The sequence below is a fragment of the Lissotriton helveticus genome, chromosome 6 (assembly GCF_964261635.1).
Source record: "Lissotriton helveticus chromosome 6, aLisHel1.1, whole genome shotgun sequence".
NCBI lineage: Eukaryota > Metazoa > Chordata > Amphibia > Caudata > Salamandridae > Lissotriton > Lissotriton helveticus.
In genome coordinates, this window is record NC_136067.1 from 1,051,308,272 (window position 1) to 1,051,325,918 (window position 17,647).

Here is a 17,647-nt window from a genome sequence, read left to right on the forward strand (position 1 = left end):
AATCATTGTGCAGAAAGACGAGCTACGGATGATCTTAAACTTTCCACTTGTATACGTTATAACCATTTGAATGAATTTGTGGGCCTACACCCTTACCTCATCCAGGTGACTAAAGGGCAACACCGGTTTGTTCTCACCAGGATGAGGATGGGTACGGTCCACCTATTGGTTGCATTCCCTGAGATTAAGAAGCGCCCTACCGGTCCATGTCGGTGCGACAATATTTCGGAACAAAGCACAGAGCACTTTCTACTTATATGTAACCTGTATAGCGAATGTCGTAAATTCTTTTTAAAACCTTTATTTATTAAATTTGGAGCAAGAACTGTTAAAGCGGCAATGAAATTACTTTTTAACTTGCATCACCCTGACATCTGTTTTTATACGGCTAGTTTTTTACTCAGGGCCATCAGCTATAGGAAAAGCATGATTTTTTAAATATATTTATTAAATTTCTTATTCTATCTTATTTATTGGAAAATTTTTAAGTGTGTTATTCGATTGTTATATGTATCTTACCGTATTTGTAGCTGATTGCGATTGTCAAAGTGTATTTTCTTTTAATTGTATTGTATGTATGTACTTTTATGGACATGATTTACATGCTTCCGAATAAAGTTTTTGAAATTGAAATTGAGTGCTCTTATTCTTCCACTAATCAAAAAACCAACTCTTGATCCCATCATCCACGCCAACTATAGGCCTATTTCTCTCCTCCCCGCTCTGGCAAAGGTGGCGGAAAGGCATGTGCACCGATCCATCTCAGATTTTATCGAGAATAACAACATGTTGCACAGTACTCAATCTGGATTTCGTGCGAATTACAGCACAGAGACCGCATTACTGGAAGTCTCCACCGGTCTTAGACTCGGGAGGTAAGGCCATGTTGGTCATGTTAGACTTGTCGGCGGCGTTTGACACCGTTCCCCACGACACTCTCCTAATTCGACTCTGGGATTGTGGTCTTAGGGGGACGGTGTGGAACTGGCTTAAGTCATTTCTAGCCAGCCGTCGGCAAACGATCTGGGCGCCACCTCACTCCGCAGCCATGTCAGTTCTGGAAGTGGGGGTCCCTCAGGGGTCTATTCTTAGTCCCCTGCTTTTTAACATCTTTATGGCCCCCCTTGCAGAGGTTGCGGAGTCGTTTGGCGCTCAGATCATGTCTTACGCTGATGACACCCAGCTCTTGTTCACCCAGAACAAGAATGAGATGTTTGATGGGACACGTATCAGAGGCTGTTTAGAAGCAGTCTTTGATTGGTTCAAGAGACACGGCCTGAAATGCAACTCCGATAAATCGGAGCTGCTTTTTTTCGGGTGTGTCTCTGAACCAAACTGGAAAAGTTGGTGGCCCCAGGATCTTTTCCCTCCTACCAATGCTAGTACCAAGGCTAAAAATCTTGGCATCATTGTAGACATTGAGTTGACTTTTGGACCCCAAATAGCCAGTCTTGCAGGGAAATGTTTCGGTATCCTGAGGATGCTCAGGAAATTTCTTCCTTTGATTTCCGTGAACCATCGCAGGGTTATCGTCCAAGCTCTGGTAGGGTCACGCATGGACTATGTAAATGCCCTTTATTTAGGCCTTCCTAAATATCTGGTAAGGAGACTCCAGGTTGTGCAAAATTCAGCTGCACGGGCTATTTATGGTCTTCCTAGACGAGCGAGTGCTTCTAACCTGCTTAAGGAATTGCACTGGCTCCCTATAGCCAAAAGGGTGCTGTTCAAGAGCTTGACTTTAACCTATAAGGCTCTTCATGACTTGGGCCCCAGGTATATTAGAAAGCGTCTTGTTTTTTACAAACCAAGCAGAGCTCTTCGCTCTGCCTCCTTGCTCAAAATGTTCGTTCCATCCATCAAACGCACTCGACAAGGGGGGCGCTCGTTCCACTACCTGGCTCCACGCGCTTGGAATGAACTGCCTTTCGCTCTTAGACAGGCCCCTAGTCTGATGTCCTTTAGAAAGGCATTAAAAACCTGGCTTTTTACTTATGAATTGTGAAGTCTTTTAATCCCAGTTATGTTTCCTTTCCAATAAAGGTCCTCTTCGCCAAAGCGCCGGGACACTCCATCGTGAGTAGCCGTTGCGCTATAGAAGAGCCCAATTAACATAACATAACATAACATAACACCATGTTACGCAGCTAAAAATAGCCAGGTACCGCACAGGTTGTCAGTAGAAAAAAAGCTTAGTGTCTTCATGGAACGAGCAGTGACAATCTGTTATGAGGAATTAAATGGCCCTCAAAGACTAACGGGTCGAAATTGTTATCTGGCTTCCCGGAGCAATACCATACGTACAAGTAGCTAAAAAGTACTTTTGAGTTTCGGTTAACCTTGTATCCCTGTTCTTTTTACTCTGTCCAGTGCACTAGCTCATGGTTTAAAGACTTAAAGGAAGTACATGAAGAAGGGTACAGATAAGGCATTAAAGAAGCCAGTAGGGATTCTTATCTTTGAGTTTTGGAGTTATTATTCCATAAACCTGATGACATGATGTATTCGTCGACACATTCTATACAATTCTGAAACCCACTGCTGAAAGGTAGCATTTTCATGCTCAACCAAATGGGAAGATAGACCCTCTTTGTTGAGGGATGACCACCAGAGAAACTTATACACTAGAGTTCAACACAAGAGATATATTTGATGCCTGTATTACACTGCTATAGAGTTGATCATAGTTCTAGAAGATAGCAGAGAAAAGCTGTGGAACAACTTGGGTATTTGAGTAACCCAAACTCATGTAATTCCTTGTGATTCGATTCCCATCATTGTGTACCTGCTTGATTATTACAGACATCTCATGCTGACTTCAACTATGTTAGTTGTCTTCAAACAGGAGAGAGTTATTTGCACATTTCTTTGGAGGTTAGGGGAGTAAGTACTAGGAGAGTAAAGCAAATGGTAGCCTTTGTGTTCTAGACAGCACTCAAGTGCACTTAGTCCTTGGAGACAAAATTAATGTATGGTCAGTACTTGAGAGGTTTGTGCTATTAATGATGTATGAATGTTATGAGCATGAAATCTCAGCGTACATGCTAAACAGCATCCTGGCTGATCTGGTACACCCTGATTTTTAGGTCTCGCCTGTGCCAGCGCATGCTCTGGTCAGGCTAGACATTTAGTAAGTGGGCTTTAGAAATCCTACTATGGCCTAAAGCTTGCGGTTACGCGCACATGCGCCATCTGGCTTACGCGATCACTTTCGCACCACTCGCGTGTTTTTTCTTTTATTTCCTTTATGCGTGCGCACGCACACAACTTCCGGTCGCGGCCACACGTCTTGCTTTTTGCGCCTCTATGCTTTTTGTTGTTGAATGCTTCCTGCTCACTCGCTCATCATTGCAGGAAAGTCTAGGAACCCGAGGCGACCAAGATGCAAACCCTGGATTGGATCACTGCCACAATTAATTGGGTTCCAACTCCCACATTAAATCTGTGTGTGTGTGGGGGGGGGGGAAACGACACAAACCCTAGGCTGAAACTTTTCAGATTTACACAAGATTGCACAACACCCACACACTGCAGCAGAGAGATGGGGTGGGGTGGGGGCGTGCATGCGAGGGGCTCTCTCTTGATAAATATTTATTTAGTATTATTTATTTCTTTATGCGTTTTTATATAGTGCATACTTTACCCAAAGGTGTTAGAGCGCTGTATAGAAATGCTCCCCCCATTAGTCTATTCTCGTTGTTGCTTGTTTTCTCAGCTGATTCCCTTATGAACTCCTCCCCTCGCCCGTGTTCCTCCCTGCCTCCTTCGCCCATTGGCTTGCACCCACCTGTCCTCTCTGGTTAGTTTTCCCTTTGCCATTTGCCCTTGCATGCCCCAACCTCCCTGTGCTGCTAGTTGCTTCTCGCACGCGCTGTCCCTGTTGCTTCTTCCCCTCCCGCCCTCAGTGTCGCCTTTCCCTGCAAACCGTCTCCCTCAGCGGGTCCAACCAGTTTGAAGTACCTCCCACCCCTTTCTACTCCGCTTCTCTAGCAGCCTGCAAGCACTGCAATCTGTCACCCACCCTCGTCTCCACAGCACAGGAGTATGGCCTCTGCTGCTCTACTCCTCCTCCTCTTCTGTGGACAATAATGAAGGGCCAATCTGGGAGTCACAGCACGAAATTGATGCTGTGCGAGCACTCTGGTGGTAATTTCCACCTGGACATTTTTAACTTGGCCTGAATTGGCTGGTAAAGACCACGCTAGAAGAGTGATTTACAGTACAAAAAGCCCTCCTTCTCTCTCACACAGTGTCTTCTCCGATTTCACTGCAAATTATCCTAAGCAAAAAGTGATCTGGACAAACCTCTTTTTCTATATTTACATTTGCTTCACAGTGAAAGCTTAAGAAAATGCTTAACACACCATCTATGAAACCTATTCATCCGTCTACACGAATTACTTAGGAGGTTCAAGCCAAGTGTTTGTCTCTGGCTCTAAGAGCCCGTTGCGAGCCCTGAAAATATAACCAGGAGGCACCTAGATCTTGGTCCCAGGTTATCGCTTGGTAACTACATTTAATACAGGAAAAATACTCATTGCACGCAAGGGCAAAAATGTATTTCTTGCCACAAGAGGTTGACAAATAACAGTGCAGAGAGAAGCGAGTTTTAATCACACTCTGCAGAACAGCCTCACAAAAGAGAGGCAGAGTAATATTGTACGGATCATTGCTGCCTGGCCTTCCAGCAGAGAAGAAACACAGGTCTCATACGGAGTATTCATTATCTCAAGAAACAAAGTTAACAAGCATTTGCAATGCAATAGGTCTCGCAGTTGTGAGAGTTTGAGCTATTAGCATTGTAAATGGCAATGGCTGTTATTTGTGTTGGTTTTTAAAACATAAATAAAAGGCATTGTCATTTACAATGCCATTAGCTTAATCTCTCGTAAATGCGAGACCTATTGCATTGCAAATGCTTGTTATGGTTATGGCAGTCAACACTGGTCATTGATTGGTGTTGGGATACGCATATTTTAGGCGATTTAATAGACTTTAATGAAATTAGAAACCTTAGCGATGTTGCACACCTAATATTGCCTCTTAAAATTTGATTTAAGTTCTGTTGGCAAGAGCCAAGAAGGCAAGCATACTGGCACCTCTTGTTAAAGATTTACACCTGATGACATACACTGATTTATTGTATTGCAGCCTCTTAAACTGATGTCCATTGTGGGTCAAGGAGGGCTTGATCCGTGCCACTTTCAAGATATACACCAGATAACTTTACATACAGAGAATCTAAACATAACTCATTTACATAGGCAGTAGTTAACCTGAAAATCTGGCATGGTTCTGGCTTCTCTGGACCAACCTTATTTCTTGGACATTTTATAGGCAACCTGACCAATTTTAGAGAAATAACCCATGGAGATTGGGCAGTGCATCGCTCACTACTCCTACACAATTTTAAAACCGCAAAATATTGCATGCAGCATTATAGCACAGTGTTATGCGAAAAATGTCCTCTTTAAATATGTTATCAATTGTAACAATACCCATTAATATCAATCTACTATATTTCTTGAAAATTTAGTAGTCCACATTCTGATCACTTGTGCAGTGCAGCCGTAGGAGAGTTCAGTGTGAGATTTCTGTCCCTTTTGTCACCTATCTCAGACTATTCTTAAATAGGAAGATTTAGGATTAAAGACAAATTAGTTTACAAAAGATAGAATGTATTTTGCGTACCTAAGGTAGTTGTTATATATTGTGTAATTATATGTAACAGTATATCTATATTTTATTCTGATCAAAAATGTTGGTGTTATGTTTAATTGTTCTTATTACATTGCTGTTGTATTGATTTACAGCCCAGTGAAAATAATAACATAAATACCTTATTGTTGCCTCATTGTCTTTGCCGACTCCCTTCTCTTTGGCAATGCTATATATATTTTTTTCTCTCCATTTACTTATTGGTAACAGTGGCGATTTACAGGCAGTGATTATTGTAATTGTATTTATATAGTGCTTACTACCTCTGATGAAGTGTTGAAGTGCTTTTCGTCGAGCAGCACTCTACTCCCGAACCCAAGTGAATTAGTATAAGGAAATCTAAGTTCTAAATTTGCACAGTGAACATGTGAGTTTTTTGGATTGAATAGGATAAAAGAAGCATAGAGGAAGGACAAGTCTAGAAGGGTTGTTGGAGAGATCGTAGTGGTACAATGAGGTTTGGATAGGTCAGTGTTAAGGTAAAGGATATAATAAAACTGATATCGGATGAGACAGTGTAGTGAATTGGATAGAGTTGGAGGGTTTATTTTTCCTTATGATAAAAGGGTTGTTGTCAATATAAAAGTGTGACAGTTAATCGAAGACTCGCTTTGCGGATTTACAGCAATTGACTGCTTTTATTTTGTTAATCTATTGTACTTATACATGTACTTCCTGCTGCATGCAATGGTGAGTTGTGTATGTTTTCCTCTTAAGATTGCAGATCAGTTCATATTTTCTTGAACGTCTTCAGGGCAATGTGAAATCACTTCACATGTCACATATATGTTTGAGAAAGCACCAGTAGTAGTATTGTATTGTATTGTAATTGCATTTATATAGCACTTACTACCCCTGACAAGGCGTCTTAGCGCTTTTTCGGCGAGTAGCACGCTACTCCAGGACCCATAGAGGATTAGTGTTGAATTAGTATAGTGAAACATGCAAGTACATTTTAAGTGGTGGATAGGTTAGTCAGTTATTTGGATTTGGAATGATAGCAGAAGGATAGAGGAGGACAAAGGTTTGTATTTATATAGCGCTTGTTGACGCACGCTATTCAGGAAGCCTACAAAGGATTAGTGGTGAATTAATATGGTGAAATATGAAGTAATTTCAGTGGTGGATATTAATCAGTTACTTGGAGTGAGAAGGATAGCGGAGGGATAAAAGGGGAAGAAAGATTTGCATTCATATAGCACTTCCCTGATGGGTGTTGAATCGCTTTTCTGGCGAGTAGCACTCCACTCCGGAACCCATAAAGGAATACTGTTGAAAATTAAAAAATAAATATGAAGTAATTTGAGTAGTGGATATGTTCAGTTATTTGGGTAGTATATTAGTATACTTTAATATGGAATTTGAGAAGTGAACATGTTAGTCTGTTAATTTAAAAAAAAAAAATGTTAGGTCTTAGCAATAGAAGGAGGCTTTTGGATGAGTAAAAGGGAGTTTTGGAGGGGAGGACTCAGAGGAAAGAGTTTAGAAAGGTTTGTTTTATGGGATCGGTATAGTAAAAGAGGTGTCAGATGATGCAAGGAGGGGTAGAGTAGGAGAGAGTCTAGAAGGAGTTATTTTGGCAATCGTAGTGGTATGGGGTTTGGGATAAATGAGAGAGAGGATGTAGAGGATATATTGATAGATGTATAGGGTGAGAGGGTAGTGCATTGGAAGGAGTAGTAGAAGAAGTTTGAGATGAGTCAGAAGGTTGGGCTAGAAGATATATTGAGTGAAGTATAGGCTGAGAAATAGGGTAGTGCATTGGAAATGCTAAATTAGAAGAAAGTGATAAATGTATATATCCATAATTACATTGAAAGTATATAGATACATAAAGGAGGTAAGTATATGTAGATTAAAGATATTGATAGAGGCACAGGATGAGAAATCGGGTAGTGCATTGATATGCTTTTTCAGGAGAAAAGTAACAGACACACAGATCCAAGTACATGGAAGGTACATAGATGCACAATGGAAGTATGTACATGTAGACCAAAGATTATTTTTATTTATTTATTATTATTGTTTCCCTCGACAACATAATTATTTTACATATTTATACAAAGTAATACACAAAGATAGGTACATATATATAGTGGGAAAAAAATGCTTGTATACAGAGGTATATGCTGTAAATTAGCATTGTATCAGCCCATTAATTTCCAGTGTAATAGGCAGTATTTAGAGGATGGACAGAGTATAAAAAGTAGGCAGACATAGAAGTATTTTTGGCAAAGAAAAATGTACATCTCTCTAAATGGTGAGAGATGACGTAATATTGTTTTTTATATTGGCGCACACTTTGCAAGAGGTGTACATTTTGAAGCAGAGCCAGTGCATGATTCTTTAGAGTAGATTTACCTCTGAATGTCAAGTTGTGATGGGCTGAACTCTCAATTGGCCCTCATTTAGAGCCTACACCCCAAGTACTTCGCAAATATTTGTAGCCATGACTGGCATGCTCATGTCTGAGACCCTAACTGAGAATGAATGATGCTAAGAGTCAAATTTGATTTGAATGTTACCAATATTGTGCATGTAGATACATAATATAATTGTACTCGTATGAATTGCAAATGTGCTTATGTCTTGTATTTTATTTTCAGTGGTGGACTCGTAATGGCCGAAGAAAAGCAGCACCCACACTGTGTCAACTGCATCAGCAGGCGCTGCATGACCAGACCAGAGACGGGGATTTCATGTGATTTAATTGGGTGCCCTTTGGTATGCGGAGCAGTTTTTCATTCATGCAAGGGTGATGAGCATCGTGTTTTGTGTCCTCTTGAGAGAGTGCCTTGCTTAAACCGAGGCTTTGGGTGTCCTTTCACTTTAGCCAGGAACAAAATTGCTGAACACTTAAATTTGTGCCCTGCAAGTGTTGTTTGCTGTACTATGGAATGGAACAGATGGCCATTGAGTTTTGCAGATCGAAAATCCTATGAAAGTTTAAGTAAAGACGTTGATGAAGTGGAGCAGCTAGATATGGCTTTAGCGCTTCAAGATCAGCGTATGCTGCTAGAGTCCCTCAAAGTAGCAACTAATATGTCAAAAAAAAGCGTGAAAACCTCTGAATCTAATCCGCAGTCTCCTGTCAAAACCTGCACTTCTGATGCAATACTTACCAACGGTCTGATTCCTGCGGATGAAGGCTCTTATAATGCACTCTATCAAGCCACTGTAGAAACAACAAAGAGTCTAACTGCAGCACTGGATATCTTGAATAGTGCTTCGAGGGACATTGCTATGTTTAATGGGAGGTTACATGAAGGTGCAAATGGTGAAATTGAAGAATTTGTTAAAAACAAAAGCTTGTCTATGGAAAGTTTGGAGAGCCTGCCGACGAGGGACGCTGCTGTTTTAAAGGAGGATTGTATAGGAGCAGATGGCGGAATAGACTTAAAAGATGCAAGATCAAATTGTCAGCTGCAACAAAACGGTTCAAATGATTTTGTCTGCAATGGGAATACGAATTATGACTGGGACAGTATAAAAAACACATCTGCCACTGCTTTGTGCAACGGATTCCATGTGGACAGTGCATGCCCTGACCATTTGGACAGGGTTAAAGTGGATTTGGGCATGAGTCAGTCTAAGCAAGTGAATCTCACAAATGGTGAATGTTTGTTTTTGGAAGAAGAGAATAAATTAAAAACGTTAAAACCTTATTTATTACCAGTTTCAAATCAACACCTTCCAGAGGAAATACCTTTCAGTTCCCTTCAGAATGGCCCATCTCATCCTCTATTGTTGTCTGGGAACATTGGAAGTGAGCACATTTTAGATAAAAAATTCGAAGAACAAGCTTTAAGGGAAGTATTCGTATTTGGTCGGAGAACATTTGTTTTTAAAAATGGTGAGTTTAAAGCAAAAATGGAAGACAAGTCTGTTGACACATCAGATTTAGAGATAAAAGAGGACCCCATGGGTCTGCAAGGAATTGATCTTATTACAGCTGCTCTTCTGTTTTGTCTTGGAGATTCGCCTAGTGGCAGAGGCATTTCAGACAGTCGATACATTGATGGCTATCGCATAGATTTTGGGACTCAAACATTTTCATTTCCATCTGCCATATTGGCCTCTAACACAATGGTTGGGGAAATAGCTTCAGCATCTGCCTGTGATCATGCCAATCCACAGCTTTCCAATCCAAGCCCCTTTCAGACACTTGGATTGGACCTTGTACTTGAATGTGTGGCTCGATACCAATCCAAACAGCGCTCAATGTTTACTTTTGTGTGTGGACAATTGTTTAGAAGAAATGAGTTTTCATCACATTTTAAGAATGTACATGGTGACATTCATGCTGGCCTTAATGGCTGGATGGAACAGCGCTGTCCTTTAGCATACTACGGATGTACTTATTCCCAGCGTAGATTTTGTCCTTCAACACAAGGGTCAAAAATCATTCATGACCGTCATTTAAAGTCATTTGGAGTCCAGCCTTGTACATCCATACCACTAGACTGTCATTTAAATATTTTTATTTCCTCAAACGATCATTTAAGTGGTCTGCCTTTTGAGATTCTGCAGCACATTGCTGGCTTTCTAGATGGCTTTAGTTTGTGTCAGTTATCAAGAGTGTCACGATTAATGAGGGACGTTTGTGGCAGCTTGCTTCAAAGACGTGGAATGATCGTCCTGTTGTGGGAAAAACGACATTATCCAAATGGAAATTCATCATGGCAAATAAAAGATAAGGTGAGAAATTAATTTGATCTTCTTTCACTAAAATGCAGTAGCTCTCAGGTGATCTCATTCTCTAGTCGACTTGTAGTTAATCTCCCATAGATGCATTCTTGTCCTGGTACTTCCGCTATGAACATGGTTGAAGCTAGATGCTTGATGACTTTTGAATGCAAACTAATCATGTTGCTGTCCCCCACCCCCCCCCCCCCCCCCAACTTCCAAATGCAAGGCACACTGATGTGTTTTGTACCCATCTGCCCTAGTGTACAAACTCACCAGGTATTTCAAAAGCATTCAACGTGTGTTTGAGATTTTATTTTTAGAAAAAGACTACTTTTTATATACTCTTGTATTTTTTGGTCCCTTAATTCATATTGGGTAAACAATACATCATGCTGTGGGACTCTGTTGCCGATAGAAAACGCAAAGGGGTCTTTCCAGGAGTGATTTAACAGCCACTCTGCACAGATCCAATATAATACTTGAAAAATATTGAAATTCACGTACTCTATTTCTGCAACCTGATCCATGTTAGTAGGATGGCTTAAGTGTCATCCTCGTATCTTTTCTGTTAAGGACAAAAACCCTCACTCACTTTTGGGTTTCATGCTTCATCATAGGGTTCCACCTCACACAATTAGCAATGGCTAATGGTGTGGGCTACAACTTCCCCTCAGAGGGGGTAGGGATGGGGTGACAGGATGGCCCTTAGGGATCCCTGTGGGATACATGGTGTGAGTGAGTGGTGCAGATTGCAGGTAGCAAAAGTTAAAGTACGTTGTGGTGGACTAACATTTTTGTGTCTTCCTGATGTAGAGTTAAAATCAACAAAATAGAAAAGGCAATTTTTTTTATCACAATCTTGAAGCAAGGATTTGCATGTTTGTACCTTATTTCAACCTTATCAGGAAGTGTAAGGCATTCATCCGGACCAAAGTAAGGTAGTCACTGTGCTCTACAACAATCGGGTATAATATCTAATGTAGAAAAAAGAGTTCAACCAGTGTAGAAACTGTAAGGGCTTCTAACCTTGTGCCCATAATCAGTAGATTAGGGTTTTCACCTCTACTCAAACACTTGGGCAGATGGGCGCAGGGCTATGACTTCATAGTCCATTGGCTCTCTCCATGACCGGGCAGGCTAACGGACAACCTGGCTGTCATAGATAAACAGGAGACAGATACCTCAACGATCCTCTCAATGTAGATGAGATTGCAGAAATGGACCACATTAATTACTCTGCTGCTGTGCCACTAGTGGAATAACAGCTGAGCAGTGACGGTGGAGGCATCCTGGATACCTCTTTATGTACTTATGTACTTTATTCCCTTTTTTGAAGAAAGGAGAACTGATCTTATGTTAGTACCAAAAACATGTGCTTTCCTAAGCTGTAATCATATGAGGCATTAGAAGAATCTTAAACAGCGGCTGTTGGTTGATATTCTGAAAATACACCTCTCAGATTAATGCTGTACTTTAATACTTAAGACACACAATTGATGGATGGAATGCAGAACAAATCAAAATATTCACCCCCAGTCAAGAGATCTGGATGCTTGTTTCCGGTCCAGGGAGGACCGGGCTTGGCAGTTCGGGCTGGTCTGTTACCATGACGCACAGGGTCAAGACTGATTTGCATATGGCCTGGTCTAAACTGGAGTGGCATAGTGAGCAAAAGAATAATGGATTTAACCCAGATCTCTTGACTGGGGTGAATGTTTTGATTTGTTCTGCATTCCGTCCATCAATTGTGTGTCTCTTGCTTTCTCGCTTTAAGTGCGCCAGGTATGCCCAGACGTGGGTCCTGGGCTCACTGTGCCACTGGAATCCAGCTAACCTGAAGAGGGGTGAAACCAGTCCTAGGAAGCTTGTTTGCGGTCCAGGGAGGACCTGGATTGACAGTTAGGGAGGTACTGTTCCCATGAGGCACAGGGTCAAGACTGATTTGCATATGGCCAGGTCTAAACTGGGGTGGCATGGTGAGCAAAATATTTGATGGATTTAACCCAGATCTCTTGACTGGGGGTGAATATTTTGATTTGTTCTGCATTCCGTCCATCAATGACTGTTCCCATGGGGCACAGGGTCAAGACTGATTTGCATATGACTGGGTCCAAACTGGGGTAGGGTAGTGGGCAAAAGAACGATGGATTTAACCCAGATCTTTTGACAGGGGGAGAATGTTTGCATTGTCAGCATCCCCTTTGAAAAGAATTGTGCCCAAGGTTAACTTTCCCTATCCTTTCACAAATAATTACAGAAACTCTTGGAAATATATCCTCAATAAATTTGCCTAGACCATTGCTACTTAAGATTTTGTTATTCTCCAAACATGCAATTGTGCCTTCAAGCATTGTAGTTGGTAGACACACCTACCAACAAATGACCGATGAGCATATGGTGTCTTTCTCAGCATGCTGTTTAATAAAGTTGGATTAACAGATAAAAGTACTTCAGACAGGATGACCAGCCCTCCAACTATAGAACGATTCAATAGTTGAATTTCTATCTCCTACAAACATCCATCCATCTAGCCTTTCACTCCTTCTCCAACTTCTCCGCTCTGTCTATCGCACAAAGATAAGCTTTCTCAGGTAATAATGTGCCTTCCTCTTACAATGCAGCTCTGCTGATCTATTGATGCCTTTTATTTTCTTATACAGTTCTTGAATGTCTCATTTAATTCTTCCAAGAATTAAATCATGAAACCCGCCTCACCCCCCTCCACATCCTCCCTTTGAACCTCCTCCAGGTTTGCTAGCCAGATAAATATATGTGCAGAGACTTTTATGTTTTGCAATGAGAATGCTTTCTGGGTTCACATTGTGTGCGTTATTCTGCCATCTAGTGGCTAGCTCTGGAATTGTCTTTATCCTCTTCTTTAAAAAAAATTTTTTATATATGTAATAATTTGTTCTGTCTATCACACTGGATGTCAGGCATATGCGTACAAAGTTGGATCTGGAAGCAAAATGTGTATTGCCTGGTGAACTACTGTTAAAATTGGGAGAACCAAGAAATGCAGCAGAGGAGGAGCAATGCCAAAGGTTTCGCCGCCGGAAGCTGAAAGAACAGAAAGCACAGGAACACTCAAAATATCCAGCTTTTTTCCACAAGGAACAGTAACCCTAGGGCAAAGTGTGACTCACAGAGTGATTGAGGGTTATTGTGAAGACCAGAAAGATCCAGTCTGTATGGAAAACACACTGTTTAGGTTCCTGCCCAATTGCCCCACACAAGATTACACAAAAGGACCAGCACCAGGTTTGCAACTTGTGCCTACCCAAGACACACATGTCATAAGGCTGCAGAGGGTGCGAGTAGCTTCTTCCAAGGACACTTGAGGTATGGGAGACTCAGAGGTCAGTCACATTAGGCATTGTTGTAGAAGCAAGGATCTCTTAAATACATGGTACTATCCAGTGATGAAGAACTAGGTAGTCGAGGAAGATGAGACCCAAGGTGAGTAAGACCCTCAAAGTCGAAGCAACCACATACTACCAATCGCAAAGCAAAGAAGAGGTGTAGAGAAAAAACTCAGAAGATGCCATAACATTAAGAAGGTGGTCACTTTATACGCAGCGGTGGGGTACCAAGCAGAAAATCGGACTCAAACCCAGAAACAAGCCTTGGTGCATATAAGCTATAAGGATTCCCTTAGGCCCATGACGAACATCACCATGGAGAGTTGAGCGTCCAGTGCTGAATCCGTCCTGAGTGGCGACTGAGATCAGGGTGAAGTACTGAGAACATAAGGAGAGGGATCTCTCTATGCCGGAAAGACCCTGTGCAGTGATGCTCAATTTCTAGTAACAGGTGCTCGACATAAAGAGAAAAAGATGTAAGCTCGAAGCCGAAACTGCAGCCATGCTTCAGGCAAAAAAAAAAGTTTAGACTAGTCTATGATGACGTTCAGAATTTCCATGAAGCCCACCAAGAAAACAGTAAAAACGGAGCAGGCAGAACCAGAGCACCCACCCAGGCACGCTAAACTACAGGAACGAGGTGGACCAGGAAAGCATCTAGCCTGAAGAACTAGCACGTAGAGTGCATGAGGAACATGTGTGGGGACCTGGTTCGGAGAAAAGGCAGCACAATCACAGTGTTCAGTCTGAACAGGCAAGGAGGGTCAAGACCGTACATCCTGCTCGCCCTGGCAGCTCCGTTCCCATTTTCATCCCGGACTCCTGCACACAGTCGCTGGGGCGTTATCCAATGCCAGCTCCTGAGCCAGCTGGAGTCCAGCCTTCCAGGCCAGAGCCTGAGCCCTATTCCTATGGGCTGGGGCTCGGGGAAGATTGGGAGGCGTTGCTGGACCCTGAAGATTACCAGCCTCTAGACTCTAACATGGACTGGGGATGTAGCAATTGGCGGATGCCAGCGGACTGTACACCTCTCCAAATATTGGCAGAGTCTCTCCTCCTACCATGGCTACAGAGGAGGGAGCCTCTTTTGCTATGTTGGTGAGCAGGGAGGCAGAGGCCTTGGACCTTAGTCTACTCTCAGTGGCAGTCTGAAAAAAACAGGTTAGTGTTAGATTCCTTACCTTAGAATATCCCCAGACGTCAAACTGGATACGGAAAGTTTTGCGTAGCAGTACCCCTGCGCGTCGGTAGGAGTCGTCTGCGGCTCCGCGTCCGTCGTCGGTGTCGTGGTCGCCGGGATGACGTCATCGGAGTACTTGGTCGCTGCCCTCGCACGCTGATGTCAGTGCCGGTAGGGATGCCCGGGTTCAAGCCCCGTGACGACTGTAGCCGACTGATGTCGGTTACCGACCCCCACCGTTGGTGCCTTTATTGCCTCGGGCCGACTATGATGACAAGTCGTGCCCCGACTGCCAGGCCTTGACGTCGAAAGCTAGGTGGGAGCGATCCCGTAAGCAACTCGAGATCCGGCAGTCGGCCCCGCGCCGCTCGAGGTCCCGGTATACTATAATTTTGTTTGATCTGGTTACACTGATTTTCCATTATGAATATTTTGGGGAAATACTAGCGTGCATCAACACATTTTGCTAAATGATGCTTCAAAGAAATGGTACCTAAAATTTCACAGTAGTTAAGCAAAACGTATTTTTCCTAGTTGCATTTTTTTAATGAACATTTTTTTTTGAAAGCAAAGAATCATCAATCTTGCTTTCAAGCTTTTGCATATCTTGGCATCTAATCAGAGAGCATCCTGGAATCATTATATGAAGCCTCATATTGTAAACTTTGCAAACATGTGTATACATTTTAATACTGGAACCACTCACTGTTGGTAATGCCATCTGACTTTCCATTTCCTTAGAATGCTCACCTTAATAATAAAGGCTTTGTATTAATGAACCATAAACACAAGTTCGAACAGCATTAACATATGGACACAAATATTACTTTAACTGCAGAAAATTCCTTCCTTGATCTATAATATGGTACTGTAAGCTGGCAGCCAAAGGGTTTGTGCTGCAGGGGGTTGGGCCTACTTGTCCCAAGGACAAAATAAAAATAAACTTGTTCCCCCTGACCCAAAACATGTCTCTTAGTGTGGCCTATCATACAAAAATATTAGCAATATTTCAAGTTATAGAGACATTTTTAGGTGTGTGTGCTAAATAACTACTTAATGTCAGCATATTCTCAGACCCAAGAAGCTGATACTGCAAGCTAAACTTATTATGAGGCAAGAGCGACGGAAATACAAACCAAAGGACCAAAACAATAGAAGACAACATGGTGTTATTGAAAGAAGTAATGTTTACAAGAAGTATAAGTGCTGAGCCTACTTCATGTACATACAGATTTTAAAAAAAAATGCATTCCAAAAAAACATATTGAGTGTGGAAAAAAAAGTCCAACTCTGGTAGAAAGGCAAAAAAAACAGTCTTGGGTTGGCACCATAACCAACCGCTTTATGTAACAAAGTCTAAAAGCCACTCATTGCTTCACTACGAATGTCTACAAATCCTGAAACATGTACAATATTATTAACAAAAATCCACATGTTGAAATGTCTTCAAACCTCATGGGCATGTAGAGAAATGTGATCATCCCTGCACAATGTAGAGATGGCTAGAAATCCTTGTGTCAAGCGAGTAGTATTCAAGCTTTGGATGTAAACCTACAAAAGTACACAAACCAACTGACTGAAACAATGGTTCAAAAGCAATTTGGCCTATTTCTTTCAGGCATAAACAATTTTATTGAATCTATACAATAACCATCACATTTTTAATATTTGAACTTAATATTTGTTCACACTGTGGTGAAGGCTACTGTTTAGGGCCAGGCTCAAGCCCCTTGTTCACACTATGCAAAGAATTGAGTTAGCATCGTAAATTATCTAATCACACTATATCAGAACCATGCAGTACAGTTGGAAAAACACTATTTATTTTTTGCTCATAATTCATCGCTCTCTATCAAGACAGGATACTTTTGCCATCATCTACCGGAAGGATCTTGCAAAAGAGTACAATACTCCACTAATTCCTCCACCGGTTTATTGTCCCCTTTTCGTTCATACAATTTTTTCTTTCACTTCCCCTCTCTTACTCCCGTCTCCTTCCTGTTTCTTTTATTGTTTTGACCTCCTAGCTTCTCTTTTCCCTTGTCTCTTCTCATCACTATCTTCTTTACCAGTCTTTTTTTCCTAGCCGCCTTTGTCTCATTCTTTTATAAACCTCTCCCCTCCCGGTTTTTGCCTTAAACTTGCTCCTGTTTCTCTTCTTCCTATCAGTACCTTTCTACAAGCATTTGCAATGCAATACTTCTCGTATTTCTTGAAGTTAGAGCTGTTGGCGTTAAAAATAACAATGTTTTTTACTTTTGTTTTTTATACCAATAGCAATTGCGCTATGCAAATATATTTATAACACTGCAAATAAAAAGCAAAAGTAAAAAATATTGTAATTCAACCGCTCTAACTTTAACAAATGCGCGACCTATTGCATTGCAAATGCTTGTTCATCCAAGCCTCCGTATCTGATCATCTACCAGGACAAGCTGGTTCTTCGCACTAGAGCTTCCTTTCTGCCAAAAGTTGTCACTCCTTTTCATGTAGGCCAGTCCATCACCCTACCTACCTTTTATGCTCTAAGGAAGAGGATTGATTTCACCGTCTGCGCCCAAAAAGATCCTTGTCGTTCTACCTTGACCGCACAAGCTTTCCAGGTGGATGACCAACTCTTCATGGGGTATGTCGGAATGAAGAAGGGAAATCAAGTGTAGAAATTGACCATCTCCCGATGCATCGTGCTCTGCATTTCGTC

General features: G+C 41.7%; 1 protein-coding gene across 1 annotated transcript in view; it reads left to right on the forward strand.

Annotated features, from left to right (window-relative positions):
- The window catches only part of FBXO30 (F-box protein 30), a 170,164-nt gene that overhangs the window by 107,641 nt on the left and 44,876 nt on the right, over positions 1 to 17,647 (forward strand). The window contains exon 2 of the mRNA XM_078648684.1: positions 8,322 to 10,413. Coding sequence (XP_078504810.1) covers positions 8,335 to 10,413 — 2,079 coding nt within the window. The 5' untranslated portion in view covers positions 8,322 to 8,334. The remainder of the gene's footprint in view (positions 1 to 8,321; positions 10,414 to 17,647) is intronic.